This window comes from Pituophis catenifer, unplaced genomic scaffold (genome assembly GCF_029215685.1).
Source record: "Pituophis catenifer annectens isolate HBS135680 unplaced genomic scaffold, rPitCat1.0.hap2 SCAF_1, whole genome shotgun sequence".
NCBI lineage: Eukaryota > Metazoa > Chordata > Lepidosauria > Squamata > Colubridae > Pituophis > Pituophis catenifer.
In genome coordinates, this window is record NW_027256881.1 from 217,437,478 (window position 1) to 217,460,731 (window position 23,254).

General features: G+C 36.3%; 1 protein-coding gene across 2 annotated transcripts in view; it reads right to left on the reverse strand.

The window, feature by feature from the left end:
* Positions 1–23,254, reverse strand: part of ACMSD (aminocarboxymuconate semialdehyde decarboxylase) — a 50,417-nt gene that overhangs the window by 14,813 nt on the left and 12,350 nt on the right. The window contains exons 1-3 of one of the 2 annotated variants that reach the window (XM_070947355.1): positions 14,394–14,471; positions 10,719–10,763; positions 303–399 (exon numbers count right to left, since the gene is read on the reverse strand). In XM_070947355.1, the coding sequence (XP_070803456.1) occupies positions 303–399; positions 10,719–10,763; positions 14,394–14,450 (199 nt within the window). In that variant the 5' untranslated portion in view covers positions 14,451–14,471. Of the gene's footprint in view, positions 1–302; positions 400–10,718; positions 10,764–14,393; positions 14,472–23,254 lie in introns of those variants that run through there. The other variant, XM_070947434.1, reaches the window with a different exon arrangement.

Sequence of the window (23,254 nt, forward strand, 5' to 3'; positions counted from 1 at the left end):
TCCCCCATCTATCCTATTGCTGGAGAATGGTTCAGAACATGCACAGGTCTTAATGGAGAAATAGAGCTGAGTGTTATCAATGCACAGATAACGTGTAAGAGGATTCCTGATTATCAGCCCCGGCAGACATGATACTAAAAAAAAGATTCTTCTCACGATGTTGCAGATCATTTTGTTGATAAGGGTTGATAAGGTTTAATTGATTTGACATAAAGACATTTTAAAGGTTAATTATAAATGTTTCATTAAAACTACTAATATCACACTGATACTTAAATTTTACACACTCGAGCTGAAGGTACCTGATTCGTCCATCTGTTTAATCCGAACTTCTGGATCCCAACAGTTCTCTTGGATAACTCTGAAAACTTTTCCATCTTTCATCATTTTGGCTTCCCCCTGCAATATACATTTATATATTGTACTGTATGATATGTTAGCACATTTTTTCATTCATGTCAGAAGTATGCATTTCATAAATTGTCTTAAAGCACATAAAGGCTTTTCCTGACCTTCTCTTAAAAGTATGGGAGCTCTTGCAATATAGTTTTCTCCTGTAACACTAAGCTAATACCTGCCAATTATTGTATCCCATATAAGAATTCTACCATAAAGCTAGAGTAATATTGTCCTAATGTCTTCTCCCATGTGACCACAGATTTTTGAAATTATATAATAGCATGAGCCAATTTCATGTAATGGTTAAGGTGGTGACCCTAGAGTTGAATACAATTGGACAAGGAAACCATGTATGTATGTATATATGTATGTATGTGTAGAATAAAATAATATTAATAGGAAATAGAATGGAAGACAAAGAATTAGAGAAGATCTTGAATGGCACTTAGAAAATCTGTGCATTCATAGAATTTCCATCAGTCAATTACTAAAGTTTGCACAAATATACTAAAACAGGTAAAGGTTCCCCTCGCACATATGTGCTAGTCATTCCTGACTCTAGGGGGTGGTGCTCATTTCCGTTTCAAAGCCGAAGAGCCAGCATTGTCCAAAGATGTCTCCGTGGTCATGTGGCCGGTGACTCAACACCAAAGGCGCATGGAACGATGTTACCTTCCCACCAAAGGTGGTCCCTATTTTTCTACTTGCATTTTTTACTTGCTTTCGAACTGCTAGGTTGGCAGAAGCTGGGACAAGTCATGGGAGCTCACCCCATTATGCAGCATTAGGCATTTGAACCGCTGAACTGCCTACCTTTTGATAGACAAGCTCAGCGACTTAGCTATTGAGCCACCACATCCCTTCAAATATACTACATCAATACATTATGACAATCTAGGAAAGAATTGATGAATATGAAGGTCAACATCAGCTAAAGAACTGGCAGCTGTAATTTCACATTTTTGTGTATATAATAATATTTGTTGATAAGAAAGACAAAAAGGTGTGGATAGTGAATGTTGCAGCACCTGAAGACAGCAGAACAAAAGAGAAAGAACTGGAGAAAAATCACCAAATACAAAGATCTGCAAAAAGTAGAAAGACATGGCAAAATTAAACAAAAATAGTAGTAGTATTCCCAGAACATCTGGAGCACTATTTAAATATAATCGGCATTGACAAAATCACCACCGGTCAATTACAAAATTGCTTAGAGTAGATTAATAGAGTTGGAAGGGTCCTTGTAGGTCATCTAGTCCAACACCCTGCCCAAACAGGAGACCCTACACCATTTCTGACAAATGGCAGTCCAATCTCTTCTTGAAAGTCTCCAGTGATGTAGCTCCCACAACTTCCAAAGGCAAGCTGTTCCATTGGTTGATTGTTCTCGCTGTCAGAAAATTTATCTTTATTTCTAGGTTGAATGTCTCCTTGATCGGCTTCCATCCATTATTCCTTGTCTGGCCTTCAGTTGCCTTGGAAAATAGCTTGACACTTTCCTCTCTGTGGCAGCCTCTCAAATATTGGAACACTGTTATCATGTCTCCCCTGGTCCTTCTCTTCTATCATGTCTCCCCTGGTCCTTTAGAGCAGCTTACATTCTGCTATACCATCAAACAACAATATCTGCCTACACCAGATCCTTGGAAATAGAACAACTGTGGTTAAAAAAAAAAAAAGCAAAGGTAGTACTAGTAGTAATAGGTGCCTTAGGTGCAATCCCACTACAGCTGGAGCACCTCTTGAACACCATTGGCATTGACAAATTCACCATCAATCGATTGCAGAAGGCAGCTTTACTCAGAACAGCTTTCATCCTGCAACAATATCTGTAACACCCATCAAACATCCACATTGCCTATCCTACGTCCTTAAGAAAGTCCTTGGGAAAGTGGACAAAAATGCCAAATCCAGTCTGAACATCTGGTTGACTGTGTGACAAAGCATAGTAATAATAATAAATCTGGCTGTGTGATCTTGTAGAAAAAAAACTGATTTGGGAGAAGTAGCCAAGATGGGAAGATTATGCAATTTCATGATAGCCCTCACACCAGAATATCAATGATTCAGTTGATTAATACCCATTTCTAAAAATGTTATTACTGTTAAGGAAAAATTGCTTGCTTTACTTTTTATTGCTTTGAATTAAATTAAAAAATGAAGCATGCTGAATAATAAAGCAAATTTTAAAATATTAGAAACAGAATCACTTATGATTAAAAAAATCTGAGGGAACTAAAGATGTTTTTAGCTAGGGATAAAGAGAGAACAAAGTTGGTCCTTGGTAAAATGAACTCAATGGATAGAGAACTTGTAGCAACAACCATGGTATCCAGCTGGACCACCTGCAGGTATTGGAGTTTGGAGACACCTTTTTTACAATGGTTTTGCCCCTCTCTCTGTAGGTAGTTCCTATTGATGATGGTGGGATAGGGAAGAGACCCAGATGCACACCAGTTCCAAGCCACACAGGAGGTACTGCCAACCTGCCCAGAGGCTTTGGAGGCTTTGACAGCCTCAATTGGGTGAAACAGGCTGAAGCAAGAAGGACTTATTAGGTGGGTGAGGGGATGATTTCACGCACATGCATGCCGCTTGAACAAATGGAGTTTTGCACACTCGCCCGCTGCTTGGGTGGCTCGGTTCCCAATGGGTTGCAAACTGGGGGTTGAGGACCTTTGCATCAGTGGTGGGTTTCAAAAAATTTTACTACTGGTTCTGTGGGTGTGGCTTGGTGGGCGTGGCATTGCTTGCTGGGCGTGGCAGGGGAAGGATACTGTAAAATCTCCATTCCCACCCCACTCTAGGGGAAGGTTACTGCAAAATCCCCATTTCCTCCCGGTCAGCTGGGACTTGGGAGGCAGAGAATAGATGGGGGCAGGGCCAGTCAGAATTTTTACTACCGGTTCTCCAAACTGCTCAAAATTTCCACTACCGGTTCTCCAGAACTGGTCAGAACCTGCTGAAACCCACCTCTGCTTTGCATTATAGGGTAAATAAATCAGTCACAATGACTCTATGTTTTGCACTGTTCCAACTGCATCTAGAATATTGCATTGCATTTTAGGAAAGAAAACCAACAAACTGAGCATGTCTTCATGACGGCAGTCAAGATAAAGGTCAGAAAGAAAAATCTATGAGGAATGGCTGGAGAAGCTGAGTGTGTTTATCCTGGGAAGAAAAGAATACAGGGAATCATGATAGTTTCTTAAGTATTGAAGGTTATAACATAGAAGATGAGGTAGGTAGGGTTGTTTCAGAATTGTTCTAGAAAAGAAGAAACAATGGATTTAAATCTCAAGGAAGTAGATTTCAGATGAACATCAGGAAAAATAAAACAGTAAGAGATTTTTTAATAATGGAACATACTGCTTTGGAAAGCATTATATTCTCCTTTGCTTGAGGTTTTTATCTGACTAGGTGGCCATCTGTTGAGAATGTTTCAACAGAGGATTCCTGCACTGAGCAAAGCATTAGACGTCACTAGATGATTTTCAGGGTCTCTTCCAAATTTGGAAGAATATGATTTTATGACTTTCTATCTATTACAAAAGGATGCCTAAAATTAAGAAAACCCATGAGATGTTCACTTAAAACTGCAAAAAAAGAATCATGCCTAATATACAGTGTTAGTATAAAGCGTATACAGTATTTAAAATGAATAGGAAGTCATTTAATTTGGCAGGGAAGGGAGTGACATTTCTTTTATAAGTCCAGTTCCAATCTTATTCTGTGCCTATAGTTAGCGTTTGGATCTTAGAGGCACAACCTGAAATAGTGGCTTTTATGGAAGCCTGAATTTATTTCTTAGGTTAAAAATAACCACTTGCAGAGGAAATTCTTCAGCTATATCATTTTCTGAATCAGGATAGGAAAGTTGGACTAAAAGGTCTGAATGCACATATATACACTTATATTTTGATACGTAGGATTCTTAAGTATTCTTAATCCTAAAACTAGTTTTAACAGTGCATGTATTATAGGTTTATATATTTTTCAAAACTATTACCTTTTAGAACCTCAAAGTCCTCCTCCTTCCCATTCCCTAACTTCAAATTCTGTCATGTTTTAAGAAAATAGTTCCAAATATCACAGGCAATAATTATGCAGCCATTATCTAATTTCTCTTGCAAAACACTGTTGGAGAATTGATTTTCCAAAGTGCAAGTAGAGCAAATTTTAACCATATATTCCTACAGGCTATGAATAATGGATGTGAGCTTTCTGTTGACTGTTACATAACAATAGATGAGAAAGTATTTAGGGGGAAAGGATATTCAAACTGACTTGGTTGTTTAAAAATAGATCTTTGGGATTCATTTTTGTTCAGCTCAATAAGAATATTTTTGATATGTGCAATAACCTATGTGGTTATTTTTCAAGCAAGCTGTTAAGGTGGAACCATGATAGTGATGAAGGCAATGCTAAAAGAATTGTAATTATTCCAAGGATTCTCTTAAGTCTTCATACATAAATGCCAGCTGTAGCAAGATAAATAATAGTCTTTCTAATGCTTAAAAGAGCTATAGCGTGAGCTTTTTTGATGAACATATGGTAGCAGAACAAGAATACGCCCAAACAAACTGCTTGGATCAATATAGCACAGACAGGGCTCTATAGTTTTCAAAATGATTTTATATGTCTATTAATTTTTGATTGGGCGCTGCCCAGTATCGGTTGAAAGATGGGTGGCTAGATAAAGGATAAAAAAAATTACATTTCTGAATCCCAGAAATGATAGAACCGTTCTGCTTTCTATTTAAAACTAGATTTCTGGCAGAATTGTCTGTCACTAAAACAGCGTGAGCTCGGGTCTGCACCAAGCTGTTCAGTGCTGTGTGAGTTCTGAATATTTAGACTGCCAGAAAAAAAAAATCTATACAGTATCTTTCTTGGCCTGCCTTACCTTGCTTCATGGAATTTTTAGTTTTGAAGTAGAGCCTCTGTAAGACTGAGACCACAGCTTAGGACAGAAAAATACACCTCCATTAAATAAGTGCTCTCTTGCTCACTGTAAGGCATTTATTAAGTATAGGGAGAGCTTGACTTACGACTACAATTGAGCTCCAAAATTTATTGCTAAGTGAGACAGTTGTTAAGTGAGAATTGCCCCATTTTATGCCCCATTTTATGACAGTTGTTGAGTGAGTTTTGCCCCATTTTCTTGCCACAGTTGTTAAGTAAATCATTGTAGTTGTTAAGTTAGTAACAAGGATGTTAAGCAAATCTGGCTTCCCCATTGACTTTGCTTGTCAGAAGGTCACAAAAGGTCATCACATGACCCTGGGACACTACAACCATCATATATACATGCCAGTTCAGTGGTGGGAATCAAAAATTTTTACTACCGGTACTGTGGGCGTGGCATGGCTTGGTGGGCGCCATTCCGTCCCCACTCCAGGGGAAGGTTACTGCAAAATCCCCATTTCCTCCCGATCAGCTGGGACGTGGGAGGCAGAAAATAGATGGGGGCGGAGCCAGTCAGAGGTGGTATTTACCAGTTCTCCAAACTACTCAAAGTTTCCGCTACCGGTTCTCCAGAACTGGTCAGAACCTGCTGAAACCCACCTCTGTGCCAGTTGCCAAGTGTCCAAATTTTGATCATGTGATTACCACAGTCATAAGTGTGAAAAACAGACATAAGTCACTTTTTTTCAGTGCCATTGTAACTTTGAACGGTCACTAAACAAATGGTTGTCAGTCAAAGACTACCGATAGTATTATTTTTATTGTGATTGTAATGATATATGGCTATTATTTTATATTATTATATTTTTGCATTTATTAGATTTATTAGATTTCTTAAGGCCGCCCTATTCCAAAAATATTCTTTTAATTGCTGTTTAGTTCTTATTTATTAATAATTATTACTAAACTGCATTCTGGATGGGAATGCATTATAAATAAAATCTGTGCTTGGTTTGTTTGTTTGTAGTTAACTTTGGACCTAACCCTCCATCATCAGTTTGCCAAATTGCCAAGCACCTTGATCACGTGATATGTTTCTAATCTGGCCTCAGTGCTGAAGATGGGATCATACAATTGCCCTTTACTTACAATATTATGATTTGCTTGCTTGTTTATTTTATAACAACCCATTAGAATCCAAAGGTTCCTTAAGGACCTTCAGCATAGCAGGTAGCTCTGGTTTTCAGAGAAAAATGGAGCAACATTAGAATTCCTCTGTGCACAAATGTGGATGCAATGAGAGTTGCTATTTAATAAGTTCAAGGCATTCTTTATCCAACGTATTCTTCTAGTGTTGTTTTGCTGTAGAAATACATTGATTTCCTTGTTTAATTATTTAGATTCCATTTAGTATAACAAAAATTGCTGATGAAGGAATTAAAGTCCACCAATAATAAACCATCCAACCATAAACCAAAGATCAGATTCCAATTTTCTTAGGTCCCCTCCTAGGATTTTTTTTTTTTAAAAAAGTTTCCACAGCTCTCCTGAAACAAAATAGTATGGAAGCTACTCCGATCTGGGATGGTAGCAGTGGTGGGTTGCCCCCGGTTCGCACCGGTTCTATAGAACCAGTAGTAAAACCGGCAGGAGGCTCCACCCACCGACCCCAATGTCATCAAAATGCGCTTGCGCAGAACAGCATGCATGCATGCGAGCTTTGCTCGCTCACATGCAGCCGTGTTGCGAACTGGTAGTAAAGGTAAGTAGAACCCACCCTTGGATGGTAGGCTATTCCAAATTAAGTGGGGCAGCAACAAAGACTTGACATCTGTAGATGACAGCCCCTAGGGGAAGTCAGAATGAGTTTATCCTGCTGAGTTTTATTGGAAGGACAGAAGCTGCTGGAAGTAGACAATGCCATAGATAGCTAAACCTGGAGATATATATGGCTTTAAAGTAACAACCAGCATCTTTAATTGCACCCAGAAGCTGAAGCAGTAACTAAAGCAGGTCTAGTTACATGAAAACATTTGGAACTACCATGACTGCTTGAGGAGCTATATTTCATATCATTTGAACCTTCCAGATGGTCTTCAAGGGCAATGCCATTTAGAGCAAATTGCAATTCGGTGGGCATGAATGTTGGTGAGCAGGGTTTTCAGATCCAGGAACAGTCGTAACTCACACAAGAGAAGCAATTGGGCAAAAATCCTCTTGGTCACAGGACCACCTATTCTTCAAACAGGGACTGTTAATCCAAAGAAATGCTCCCAGTTGCACTAATCCCTCCTGATATAAATACTAAGGCTTTGTTTTTGCTACTTTTCAAGACTGATGTAACATATATGTCATCCTTATAGGGCTGATATATCTTTGATTTTCTTTCACTTCTAGAAAAACATAACTCTAGGATATGTTCTAAACCAGAGGTGAAATCCAGCAGGTTCTGACAGGTTCTGGAGAACCGGTAGTGGAAATTTTGAGCAGTTCGGAGAACCAGTAGCAGAAATTTTGAGTAGTTCAGAGAACCGGCAAATATCACCTCTGGCTGGCCCCAGAGTGGGATGGGAATGGAGATTTTGCAATATTTTCCCCCCAGGAGTAGGGAGGGAATGGGGATTTTGCAGTATCCTTCCCCTGCCACGCCCAACAAGCCACACCACGCCCACCAAGCCATGCCCACAGAACTGGTAGTAAAAAAAAATGGATTTCACCACTTTTCTAAATTGTATTCTACTGAGAAGACAGAAAATACAGCATTTCTTCAGCTCATTAAAAAAATGTCTTTAAGGCGATCCCCCCACAAGTCATTTATAGCAGCTTTTTGAGTCGCAACCACCAGTGCAGTAATACAAAACTTATTCCTCATTAGTGGCACAAAGATTGTTGGTTAACTCCTGTGAGTGACTAGGAGAAAAATGACCTTATAGTAAATTAGATTCAAGCAATAGTTGTTAGGAAGACCTGCCTTAAAATAGTTCAAATAACGATTCAGAGAACAAAAACCACGAGAACAAGCTTCTTAGAGTTTGAAATGTAATATTTGTTCAAATGCATACATTGGTTGCTGTTTCTCCTCTAGAGAATAAATGCAAGGGAAAATTGAGAAGAACATCAACAGCTGCCATATTCCCTCCATGGATTATTTATTAAATTGCTTGCTGATTCCTTAAAAGCCAGGCTGGGAAATCTGTGGAATTGGAAGAGAACTGGTATCTAGTGCATATTTATAAAGGAAAATTCGGCTTTCTGACATACAAATGTGTGTTTATGTGAACAGAAAGGAGAGTACTCACAAATATATTTACAATTACTTCCATGGAAAGATAAAGTACAGTATAATTTTTAGGTCACAGATGTAATTTTATAATGATGCTGTGCTCCTAAATTATATGCATATTCATTTTTCCAGGTTTGGGCAGGTTTTTTAAAAAATCCCTGTATTTATTTAATTTATGGAATAACAAGTGACTAATATTCATAACACCAGTCATGCATTTGTAATTTTTGTTCAATGTGTTCTACTGATTATATTTCTCTTGGGCAATCTCAGTGAAGAATATTTTTTCAGCTCCATTTCTCAGTCAACTTTAGGTAACAATTAAACAATTTATATCAGCGAAAAAAGAGAATCTATAAAATATACTCAAATGATACAGTCAAATACAACCATCAGAAGCAAGGTCAGACATTTTAGACCATATAAAATTATTTTTTATATTACATTATTTTACGTTACAGGTAGTCCACAGCTTATGACTATAACTGAGCCCAAAATTTCTGTTGCTAAGCGAAACAGTTGTTCAGTGAGTTTTGCCCCATTTTACGGCCTTTCTTGCCACAGTTGTTAGGTGAATCACTGCAGTTGTTAAGTTAGTAACATGGTCATTAGATGAGATCTCCTCATTGACTTTGCTTGTTAGAAGGTTGCAAAAGGTGATTATATGACCCTGGGAAGCTGCAGCTGTTATAAATATGAACCAGCTGTTAAGTGTCTGAATTTGGATCACATGAGCATGAGGATGCTGCAATGGTTGTAAGTGTGAAAATGGTCATAAGTCACTTTTTTCTGAGCCATTGTAACTTCAAACAGTCACTAAAAGATTGATTGTAAGTTGAGGACTACCTGTGTATTGTTTATTTTGTATCACACTGTTCATTATGCAAGGCTAGAATGAAAATGCGAGAAATAGGAAAGGTGACCAAATCTATTAAAGTGATTCTTCTTACTCTGGGATCTAATCAGAATAGAACTGGAAGGGACCTCAGAGGTCTTATAGTCCAACCCCTTCTCAAGCAGGAGACCCTGCTTTCAGACAAGTGACTGTCCAGTCTTTTCTTAAAAACCTCCAGTGATGAAGCACCTACAACTTCTGAAGGCAACTTCTGTTCCACTGGTTAATTGTCTTCACTGTTAGGAAGTTTGTCCTTAGTTCCAGGTTGCTTGATTAGTTTCCATCCATTGTTTCTTGTCCTGCCTACAGGTACTTTGGTAAATAAATTAACCCATTCCTCTTTGTGGCAACCTCTCAAATACTGGAATACTGCTATCATTGTCCCCCCCAGTCCTTCTTTTCTGTAGACTAGCCAAATCCAAAACCTGCAACCATTCTTCATATGTTTTAGTCTCCAGGCCTTTAATCATATTAGTGGCTCTTCTTTGCACTTTTTTTTTCAAAGTCTCAACATTTTTTTTATGTAACATGGTGACCAAAACTGGATGCAGGTGTGGCCTTACTAGGGCTTTATAAAAGGTATTAATACTTCATGTGATTTTGATTCTATGCTTCTGTTTGTTAGACTAGAAGATCTCCAATGTCCCTTCCAACTCTGTTATTCTAATTAATTGGATCGTGTTAGTTTTTTTTGGCTGCTACTGCATACTGCTTGCTCATATTTAAGTGATCGTCCACTAGGACTCCAAGGTCCCTTTCATAGTTACTATTTTTGAGCCAGGTTTCAACTAAATCCTCACTGCTGAAACCTAATAAATGTATTTTTCAAAAACCTTAAGCAGCCAAAGGAACTTCTATAATACCATAGTGTGACTCAAACACAGCTAATTGTCATCAGATTCAGAGTATCAGAAAATAAGTACTTGTTCACACTAAATTAATTATAGTAGTGACATTCACTGCCAGCCTTATTGGTGTTTATTATCTTAATATATCTATCAGTATGGCTCAAAGCTATTATTTCCACTAAGTGTCTCTAGAGGCAGGAACTGATATTGTCTTTAATACCATTTTTATAGGTTTCTTGGAAACCCCAGAAGTGCTGCATCGGAAATCAGATGCTGAATTAGATAGTCCTTTGGCCTGATTCAGCATGACTAGAAGAGTATTCTTTTCCAAAATTCAAATATATATCTTAATAATTATTACTTATCAATCACAAACTTAACCTACCTTATGGTCTTTCTCCAACTGAACCCATCCTCCATAGCCATATCTCTGTGAAAAGGAAGGCAGAGTTAACAAATACACATAAAGTAAGTCATACATTATGGTTCACCAACTAGGTCATGTTAATTTAAAACCAAGCAAATCTTTTCTTTTACATTCAGACTGTAAAATATGCAGGCAGTCCTCGACTTATGACCACTATTGAGTACAATTGTCTGTTGCTAAGTAAGATATTTATTAACTGAGTTTTGCCCCATTTTACCACCTTTTTTGCCACAGTTGTTAAGTGAATCACTGAAGTTGTTAAGTTAGTTAGTAAGTGAATTTGACTTCCACATTGACTTTGCTTGTCAGAAGGTTGCAAGAGATGATCACATGATCCTGGGACAATGCATCAGTCATAAATATGAGTCAATTGTCAAGAAGCTGAATTTTGATCACATGATCACGGGGAGGCTGCAGTAGTTGCAAGAATGAAAAATGGTCACTTTTTTCAGTGCCATTGTAACTTTGAACAGTCACTAAACAAACAAAACTGTTGTAAGTCAAGGACTATATGTACTGTAGCAGTGTCATATTCTCCAGAAATATTTAACTTTAACTGGAATGATCCTTGGGTATGAGAAAGTTGCTATAACTTTTTCATTGCTTAAAGTCAAGCTATAAGTAACTATCAGTTACACATACATACTTAAATACAAATCTATTTATTCTAACTATATTGAAATGGAGTATAATTATTCGTATTTCCTTTTTAAAAACAATTATTTTTAATAGCCAATATTATATTACACTAACACTGTAATGTATTGCACTGTGAATACATCAGGAGAAATATGATTTTATACAAAGTGAAGACAGAGAAAAAAAAACACTGTGGTATTTGCTGTGGTATTTTGCTGTTTAAATATATATATTAAATGTGATAAAAAAGAATAAACCTGACAGCAAAAGAAATAAAATGATATTCTTCTATGCACCCCAGGTTTGATAGAACCAAAGCACTTCATTTAATGAGCAATCTTATATTCAAAGAATATAGTTGAATATTCATATCATATCAAGGTATTTAACTTTTTCTTTCCAAGATGATATTTCCCTATGTAATGGATGGAAACCAAAAGGAAACTAATAAAAAACCAATGATCTAATAATGTCCAACCCTATGCGTTGTTTTGATTTTGGAATTGGGTTCTTTCCTTTTCTCATCAATGGATGGAATGAATCTCATTTTTAAAATACAGAGTATTTCTGTCTAACGTGGCCTTGGAGAAAACTATCAAAATTCTGGTTTCCTGCTACAAAATGGGTAAGATCGTTTTGTTATCATTTAATTGAAAGAGAGATATACTATTTGACTTCCTAAACCTCACATAATGAGGTTTCCGATAGGGCAAATTTTTGCATATCCTGAACCTACAGTCTTCATTATGTAACCAGAAATAAAATAAAGATACAGTGAAATCATAATCTCAGCTGAGCAACATTTGTTAATAATTAGTGTAGTCATGTATTGATCCTCTGTTCGGCCTTGATGATTCAATAGCAGGGATGAAGGTCACCTTTGTCTATTAATATTTAAAGAGCGGTGAAAAGCTTCCAGTACACAAGTAAAATATCTCTTCATTCTCCCAAGGAGGATTGTAACTCTTCTTACGGCAGAAAATACCATGACAGGAATAAGGCCAGTTTTTCCTTTATTTCACTTTCGTTTCGTTTGAACTATTGCATAATCACAAAAGGGAAATGTACTCAGCATTTTTTCTTTCTACATCTAAAAAGGTTCACAAAGAGGCATTTTAAGAAATCAGTAACAACATTCTGGCATAAATCCTGCGATGTGGTTTTCAACTGACGTCAATCTATATTTGAGTTACATTTTAAAAGATGCAGAATCGAGGTGTTAGCAACAGCGACACGTTCATTAATCAATTTACATGAATATAAGAGAAGATCATTGAGTTATTAAACACCCTTGCGAAATTTGATACAACCAGTATTGCTTCATGTTCAAATAATTTTGGATGTGAACTTGAGTTTGCTGAAGAATCTAGAGAGCCATACTTATAACAGAATAACAGGCAAATATTTTTGACAAACTTACAGCAAAATGACAGCTTTTTCTCATTTGCCTCCCCCTGGTCTTGTTCTGGCCATTCTATTCCATGACTAAACACTCTTGATAGTTATTTTCTCAGCAATCACCAAACAGGTTCATTTTTAACTGAGCTGTTAAATATATATAACATATAAAGATCATATATATATATATATATATATATATATATATATATATATATATATATATATATATATATAATCTTTAAAATCTTAAATGGATGTTCTTAAATTTTAAATATAAATATTTATAAATATAATATTTAAAAAAATATAAATATTAAAATATTAAATATAATAATGATTAAATTTTTAGATTAAATTTGTAAACTCTTGCTTCTTTTGGACCCTTTTTATTTTCATCCATAGGTACATTTTAAAATAGCTTCTCTTGAGAACAGGTAGTCTCTTCAGACAAAAAAGTGGTCCATCTTTTACAATATCAAATGTTTTATGCAGTTGCATTGAACTATGTAAGACAAATAATCTATTAGCCAACATTTTAATTGCCACATATTTTGCAAACCGCGTATATAATTTTCTATGGCAGAAAAAAATTCAAGGTAATTCTAGTACTGAAATGGGAAAAAAAAGAGGATTGCAATACGGCATGTCAAACCCACAATTAAATTATTTTTATTTGACGTTCTTTGGCTAATGCAATTAATCTAATAGTGTTGCTAATATTGTTCATAAGCAATTTAAAGCTTTGTAGAAGGCATGATTTACATAACAAATAGTCAAAATGAAAGACGATTGATATAAGTAAATAGAGTTAATTTGCAAAAAAGTGGCTTGTCATTTTTGCAATTACACAGATGCTGCCATTCATGAATGCATCACAATCTATTCTAAAAAGATCACACAGTGCTCAAAGCTTTATTTATATTGTTAGTATCAATGTATCATTCGGAAAAATGAAATCCATCTAAATTTACTGAACTTAGGTGCAGTGCCAAATATGCTATATGCTCTAGCAAATAAATTGGCTTACAATTGCACTGCACAGCAATCCATTGCTTTTCACTGATTCTGAATACAGTTAGAAAAAGATGTTTATATACTGAGAGCAATTTAGAGAGAATTCTAAGGATTCCATTAGTTAAACTTCTCTTTGTACAATACTCAAACTCAGCTTTCATCCCAGGTCATTTTCTTTTGGCCACAGTACAACCAAACCTACACATTATTAACCGTCATAATTTGAATATAGTGGAATGTAACTGTTAAAAGTAAATAAATACTCTGACCCCTCTCTTTTTTTTTTTCTAGCAAAGAGCCGGTACAGAGATACATGCACCCAAACTTTCTGCTTTACTAAGCAGTTCAATAAATTCAAATGTACACACCACTGTTCAAAATATCGAGACGCAGAGAGTTATAGTACCAGAAGCATTTTGAAATGAGTATGTTCCTAGTTTCTCATTTCAAGGAAGTTCAATTTTAAAGGGAAAAAAAATAAGCAAATAATTTAAAACTGGGAACTACCCAAGATAAAGTTCTAGTGAAACCATCAAGAACAAAGGGTTTTTTTTGTACTAGATATCCAAACACTGTTACCTGTTTCAGATCAGGCCATTCCTTAGGCAGAATGTGACAATGAATGTCAATTTTCATTTCTGCAGGTTCACCTGAGGATTAGATGGCAATAAAGATGTTTTCCTCACTTTTTAAACTTCACTCAGGCCTATGTGGTAATTTGTTGATTAACTTAAGTGGCAGTTCAGGTCCTCCAACCATCCTATTGGGGTGGCTACCTAAATGAACCAATCAGGCAGCATTTCAGGAGAGCTGCACTGTGCAATACTAAGCTGCTGAAGAGTTTGAAAAGCTAGGTAGTTTTATGTACAAAACTGAGCTACACAGACATAAATTTCCTTAGATTAATCTGCCTGAGAGGTTCAACTGCAGGACAAAATAGTATACATTTAATTTACAAGCTGGACAGCCTTTAGACAAAGTTGTACACCAGTGGTATGAATTCCATAGAGTTGATAGTGAGGTTTTAGCTCCTGATCCCTTAGGTTTTCCTAATTTATCTAAAACCCCTTCTTGTTTTTTTAAAAAAATCTCAGGTGGTTTACAATAACAAACACAATGCAAAATTGTGTTATTGTAAACCACTTGAGATTTTTTAAAAGGAGAAGTGATTTTACATAAATTAGGAAAACCTGAGACTTTGTCCATGTTTGGATTAAAAACAATGTGTAAAATAGATTTGAAACTAGTTCTACTCTAGACACAAGAGCAAACAGAATACTTTTCACAAAATAAAACATGATATGTAATTGCCCAAAGCCTATTAAAGTTTTGTATTCTCTAAAAAAAATGTCCATTTCCAGAATGACATGCATTCTAAATTTTTTAAAAAATTAATTTGTATGACTCCAATCTTGAATAAAATCATTTCTTTGGGCTAGAGCTAAAAAATATACCACTTTTAACATGTGGGCATGAAATCAAACCCTCCTCCATTCAATATCCCCCCCCCCATCTCTCATCATCCGACCTTCCTTTCAGCCAAATTCGGAGCAAAAGATTAGAGATTGTATTTAAACAGATTTAACACCAAGACTGAAATTAGCAAAAGGCACCAGCCTACTCAAATACAGGAAATCTCTTCATGATAACTTCATGACTGCCCCTTTCTACTCAACATTTCCTCACTTTCTATGAGAGAAGCAACAAGACTCAGGTTGCTGCAAAAATGTCAGTTCTAGAAGCAACAATTCTAATCCTGCTTTCATCCCATTCGAAGGATGGAAGGAAAGTACAAGTAGTACTCCACTTATGACCACAACTGAGCCCAAAATTTCTGCTGTTAAGTAAGACAGTTGTTAAGAAATTTTGCCTCACTTTACAACCTTTCTTGTCATAGCTATTAAGTGAATCACTGCAGTTGTGAAGTTACTAACATTATGTGAATCTGGCTTCCCCATTGTTTTTGCTTCTCAGAAGGTTGCAAAAAGTGGGATGCTGCAAACTGTCATAAGTACATGCCAGTTGCCAAGTGTCTGAATTTTGATCACATGACAGTGGAAATGCTACAATGGTCGTAAGTGTGAAAAATGGTCGTAAGTCACTTTTTTCAGTGCCGTTGTAACTTTGAATGGTCACTAAACAAATGGTGGTAAATCGAGATCTACCTCTATATAAACACAGCTATGTGGATGTGCCCGCAGAAAAATACTAACATAAAATATTTCTCTGTGCATAGATATGTCTGGAGAAAATGGGTTAAATCCCATTTTCTCTTCCCAAGTTATGGTCCCAATCTAGACTGCTAGCTCTGACTTCTATTTAGCAAATACAAATATAAGTACAGGTTCATCTTGGGCATAATCTGATGCCTTCGTTAACTTCAATAATGCCAAATGAAAAATAATGAAGTAATTAAGAGATAGAAAAAAAAAATTACTGGCAAATTGCTGCACTGGCATAATAGCTCCAGCTTGTAACTGAGAAAGATAAAGCACAAAAGGGAGTCACAAAAGAATGATGGAAGCGAGGTAAATGTTGTTGCTATGGAGAAAAAGCCAAGGATAGTAGCATTGTACAACCTCAGCCTCTTGACTTCACATCAGGAGAAAAAAAAGGTGCTGCCTGATGACATATTTCAACAAATTATAATCAAATCTAGATTGAAACAAAAATATTGACAAAACAGTGCTGCTGCTGCTGAGAGGATATTGATTTGTTTATCCAATGGATGTTGTGAAATAAGTGATATCAATCACTGATCCCATCATTTTAGAATAGGTCTTCCAGGAACAGCCACTAATTTTAATCCCAAAGGTGCTTCACACACACGTCTCCAAAAGGCAACTGGACTTTCTTGTTTTTTTTTTCTTTGAAAACATTTCACTTCTCATCCAAGAAGCTTCTTCAGTTCTAACTGAACATTCTGCTTGATACTTAATTCCCAGCTGTAGAAAAGCTCTCTCTTAAGAGCCACAGTACCAATATTTATGGACATTTATGCATGGATCCCAAATGAATTGACTCAAATACCTCATCTAGTTCATTAGAAGTTGGAAATATTGTAAGAAGACTGAGAAGTGTAGATGCTGAACTTTATAAATCCATTTTAAAGATTCAAACTAGACAAAACTCACAATCTGAGGATGAGTGCGATTCTGGCTGTATTCCCATGCCACATTCATTAATTCCTAAAAGTATCGCAAATTATTCAGCCTGGTGTTCTGGATTCACACAACAACCAAGCCATAAACCAACCACATAGGCTGGTTTTGCACATCACTCTTGAGAAAAATGTAGTAGACTGATTTTTGAGTCAATGGCTCATGCAATCACAACCTTTCAATCAGAGCGTTGGATAAATATTTGGATATATAACATTGATTACCTGCTGTCAAGGAAAGGCAGCACAGAATGGAACATTTATAATTACTGCTAGGATTAGTATGGAAAGAAAGAGTTATTGCTTCTGACAGGAAAAGCCCATTCTTTCCTATCAGCATTGGGAACTACAAATATTGCACTAAGCCATGGTTTGTTAACAGTAGGTTATTAGGTAAAGAATAATAACAGCTGGTATATGATTCACTTATTTGTAGATTAGTGTGACTTGTTAACTTAGTCTACATGTGGAATTATCTTCTGATTGTACTTTTATTTTTTATCCAGAGGATAAATAAACTCTGCTGATTGAACATTTTCTAGGAGTTAACTAGAGGTTTCCAAAAGCTCTATGAAGACAGAGCAGAATGTAATAGTGTAGACAAAAACCTTGAAAGAATCCAGTTGAAAACTCTTATCTATGCTAGTCAGAAGTGGCTCAGTAGCTAAGATGCTGAGTTTGTCGATTGAAAGATTGGCAGTTCAACGGTTCGAATCCCTAGTGCCACGTAACGGGGTGAGTTCCCGTTACTTGTCTGCTAACCTAGCAGTTCGAAAGCACGCAAAAAATGCAAGTAGAAAAATAGGGACCACCTTTGGTGGAAAGGTAACAGTATTCTGTGAGCTTTTGGCATTTAGTCATGCCGGCTACAGGACCACGGAGACGTCTTCGGACAGTGCTGGCTCTTCGATTTTGAAATGGAGATGAGCACCGCCCCCTAGAGTCGGGAACGACTAGTACATATGAGTGAGGGAAACCTTTATGTTTACCCAGACCCATACCTTATCAATGAGGAATGTAATTCCCGCTAAATGTAGAGAGTAGCTTGATACAATACCTTGATACAATAAACAATTCTAACAATGGTAAGAGGTTTTTTTTAATTATTCTAATATTTAACAAGGGTTTGAGATTGTCCGGGTTTCTGGATGGGAGAGTAGAATTTTAACTTTTTGGCAAGAATTGAATTAGATTATTCTTTGTTCTATTAGTACTAACGTTACTTTTCATTATGATTCAGCCTTCAAGCAAATTCTAGTGAGGAACCCTCTGTTTTCATTATTATTGCTTCTGAAGTTTGCAGTGATGATAAAATGACCATTCACAAAAATATGTATTTAAGGTTAATGGACAATGCCATCTAGTGGCGTGACCCATAACTAAATTTCTGCCCTGATATTTAGATTGACAAATGGTACTTCCAAATGACATTTCCTCCAGTAATGCAATAGCAATACAAGAAATAATTAAAATAAGTATTAAAAAAAAAAGTAATAGAGATGACTAGTTACAGATTATTGCTCGTATATGAACAGTTTGCACTACTGCATCTTTTTGTAAGTTCAGTGTCCTCTACCGGTAGCTTAAAGTTGCCTGTTGTTCAGATCTGTAAAAGTGCCTACAATTCCCAAACTGTGTGCTGCAACACCCTGGTAAACTCTGAGGGTTGCCGTGGGATATTTTGCTACTTAATAAATGAAATTGTGATGCTCTGGGGTGCCACAATACACAGTTGGGAACCATCAGGATGCCATCAATTTAAAACACTTGGGAATTTCTGTGCTAGGGAAAAATAATCGTCTAAAAAACAAAAACAGACAGGAAGACCATGATTAGTTAATCATATATAATTAATATTTTGAATATTAACATATTTTCTCTCTCTCACACACACACATATACACACCCTTTCAGAATATGTTATACAGAGCAAGAAAAGGCAAAGGAAATAATAAGCCAAAGAAAGGAATGAGATAAGAAAAGGAAATAAAGTTATATTTGCTTCTGGTCAACACTGTTCATTATTTCTCTCCATGCCTTTTTATTCTTGCAAACTATCTTTGTTTCCACTCCCCCTGTACACATTTTTATATGTTGTTTAAATATCCACCTACTTAAGGGTCTCATCAAGTCTATTCAACTATGATTTTCTTGGTCTTTCCCTTCATTTTGATCCAGTCACTCCTGTTTCATATATTTGTTTTTACTATTTAATCCTCATCCATACTCTCTAAATCACCTCATTGTGCTTCTATTCAGTCCACCTTCCTGAAGCACCTATTCACTTTCCCCCCTATTTCTTGTATATTCACCACAGACAAATACCATCTTGGTTCCTCTGTGGATTTTCTATTTACTTTTACTACCCTTGTCTTTACATTTATGTAACACATCTATATGTATTTCAGTGATGGGTTTCAAATTTTTTTACTACCGGTACTGTGGGCGTGGTTTGGTGGTCGTGGCAGGGGAAGGATACTGTAAAATTTTAATTCCCACCCCACTCCAGGGGAAGGTTACTGCAAAATCCCCCTTTCCTCCCGATCAGCTGGGACGCGGGAGGTAGAGAATAGATGGGGGTGGAGCCAGTCAGCATTTTTACTACCGGTTCTCCGAACTACTCAAAATTTCTGCTACCAGTTCTCCAGAACTGGTCAGAACCTGCTGAAACCCACCTCTGATGTATTTACTTCTACTACTCTTGTCTTTATATAAGGGAACAAACTAACAGGCTTTTAATTGTCAGGTATAGAGGCAGTAAACTCATGTACATTAAATAATCATGAAGGTTTGCACAGCCACTCCTTAAGCCAACCATGCTGATATTTTATCCTGAAAGGAAATGTACTGTATATGTGTATGTGTAAATATATTAATATTCAAAATATTAATTACATACAATTAACTAATCACAGTCTTTCTGTTTGTTTTTTATTTTTAGTTAATTATTTTTGCCTAGCACAGAAATTCCCAAATGTTTTCAATTGAAGGCATCCTAATGGTTCCCTACTTCAACATATATACCAGCAGTCTTAGCATTTTATATATTCCCAGTATGACTTTCTTTTCATCATGTTTTTTTTCTTGGAATGAATGTTGATGACAATTTTCTCAATTTCATAAATCTTTTACATAACATAACATTATCTTCCCCAAAGAAATCTCTAAAATATTTCTTCTGTATTCCCGAACTATATTTTAGCCCAAATCATTCAACCGCTCTTATTTCCATTCACTCTGCTGAAAGCTGAGTTTTTGGGTCTCTTTATTCACTTCTAAAACCACTTTTGTTTCCATTAAGATCATTTTGCATTTTCTCTCCCACTTTTAATTTTAACTGCCCCTTGCTGTCTTTGACTACTACAGTCTTTTATCTTTTTTCTATGCACATTATATTGTATTTCTATGCCATCCTTATTTTTATTACTGATCATGTGCCATCATGTTGGTGTCAGCTCTTAATGATCACATAGATAGATATTCCCCATGATAATCTGTTCTTAACCTGGTCCTTCTGGTCTTCTAATAGTGCTCTCACTGCCACTGAGTCCATCCGTCTTGCTGCTGGTCATCTTCATCTTCTCTTTCCATCCACCTTCCCCAGCATTAGAGTCTTCTCCAGTAAATTGTGTAATGGATGCAGAGTAGGATCATTTGAACCTGGTCATTTTTGCCTTGAGTGAGAACTGGTAGTTGATTTTTTGATGATCCATTTGTTTGTTTTCTTGGATGTCCAGAGTATTTTCAGGGCTCTTTTCCAACATTAAGTTCAAAAGCATCAATGTTTTCTCTATCCCACTTTTTCAAAGTCCAATTTAAACTTCCAAAGAGTACAGTATAACAGGGAACATCATTGCTTGCACAATTCTAATCTTCACTTTTATTACTACAATTCTCTTAATGATAGCAGTATCATTTATTACTGTAAATCTCTTCTCCTTTACTTTGATATTCCACCAAGCATTCCATTTGGGTGACTCCACACATTTCCATGGTAGTTTGTAAAGTGCCATGGTTTCCACATCCTCTTTCCTTCTACATCATCTTTCCAAAACAACGTGTGCCTTAACACTTTTTCATATGATGTGCTTTCCCTTCTTGTTTTATTTTCCCTTTTGTTTGATTTACTTCTTTTGTTCTCTTTTATGTCTATCTTCCCCCCAATATATTCTTGACATTATAAAAAGAAAAGGTCTCCTCACACATACAGAATATTTCATCACCCTTTCATCCTTCACCGATTGTTGCATTTTCATAATAAACGATCAGATAATTCCCACTTTTAGATTTATTCATTCATTTATTCCCGTATATTAGGATGAATATAGACCTATTCTCAGATACTCCTCAGTCATCATGCCAATTTATTTCTGGGTCTCCAAAGGGCCCAATTTTTTCTTCTTCTTCTTCTTCTTCTTCTTCTTCTTCTTCTTCTTCTTCTTCTTCTTCTTCTTCTTCTTCTTCTTCTTCTTCTTCTTCTTCTTCTTCTTCTTCTTCTTTTGATACTTTCTCATCTTGTTCCCATTTCTCTCCTTCATGTGAGCTAATGTAATAATGTTTTTCATTGGATTTCATTCATTCAGAATGCTGCATAATTTCCTCAAAAATGCCATGTGTAGTTCTTTCATTTATAACATTCAATGAAATTTCTGTTGTGAATGTCTCATCACACAGGTAGTCCTTGCTTAATGAACTCCTTGTTTAGTGATCATTCACATTTATAACAGTCATGAGAAAGTAACTTGGCAACTAATCTTCGCATTTGTGATCTTTGCAGGTCTGAAAGCAAAGGTGAGGTTCAGATTGTAAACTTGCAGTTGCAATTTCATTTTATGATTGTGTTGCTTGTTGACCAAGTTGCCAGTCCCAATTGTGGTTGCTAAACGAGGACTACCTATGTTGCATATGATAATCTTTTCCTTTTCCTTCCTTGTAAGATTCATGAGGGTAGAATATTAAGCTTAAGTTAATTTATTTCATGTTTATTCTTGCTTTATGGCTGAAAACTATAAAAAACAGTTCATTCCAATCAGGAGTAAGTTTCACTTACCTTTGCTACCAGTTTGCTCACGTGCACGTGCTTTGCTTGCATGCGTGCCACATCTGCACATGTGGAGAAGCTTCTGCGCATACACAGAGCATTTTTGATGACATCCGGGCAGGTGGGCGGAGCCTCCCGCTGCTGCTGATACTGATTCTCTCGAACCGGGGCGAACCGGTAGTAACCCACCACTGATTCCAATGAACAGGATAGGAGTGGAGATATAGTTCCAAGTAAATATTACATAGTATTAATCTACAATCTGATGCTCCCTTACAATAATTTGATGATCCCTATATTTTACTGGATTTTCTCCTCCAAGTATATAAAAAGGCTTCCAATGACAGAGAAATCCTATAAAGGAATCTCCTTGCCAGCTTCCTGAACTGATATTTCTGACATGGGAAATAGCAGCTTGCCAAGAAGTACGAAAAATATTAGGTGGGAGGGGGGCTTAGACCAAGAAAAGGAGGTGCCAGATTTTGAATCCAACAGCCTTCTAACCCTTTTTCGAATTCTGTCATGTTCCTATCTAGGGGGTAGTCTGAATATTTTTTTATCACTGTGATAGGAACACGAGCAATGAAAAATGGTTTGGGGTTTTTTTGTGGAGTGATGCAAGCATATCTCTGTCTTGATTTCCACCTGCTAAGTGGGAATAACTCTGAGAGCACTGGTGGTCTCTGAGCCGTAAAGTCTGAGTGCTTTGAAATGGGAGACAGAATTGCTATATAAATGATAGAATCTGATACTTTTAAAAATACACTGCCTTCGTTAAATGTAATAATTTAGGGCAAGTAGTGCATTATTCAGATGCTGCAGATTTCTCCCTGGATTAATTTCACATTCATTTAAAATATATCTGGGGCATCAGTAATAAAAACAGAAAAAAATTGAAATCCAAGACATAAATGTATTTGCTTAATTTAAAATAAATAATATCTATAGCGTATTTACCAATAGTTGCCTAATTCCTGATTTTAGCTCACCCTTGGGATATTGTCCTGTGTCAGCTTGTTTAATTTTTTTTAAAAAAAGCTTGTTAATTTAAAAAATGCTCTCACAGGTACATATCACATGATGTTTTCACATTAAATTAAATGCAAATTAGGTCTCAGCTAATCTCTTGCAAATTAGGTTTTGCGGGTGAGTGTTGCCTGCCCAAATCACACAATCCGTGTTTGTGGCACTTCTGCTGTTATTCTTTTCAGCTCTGAAGAAGTGTGATGCCAAGAGGAA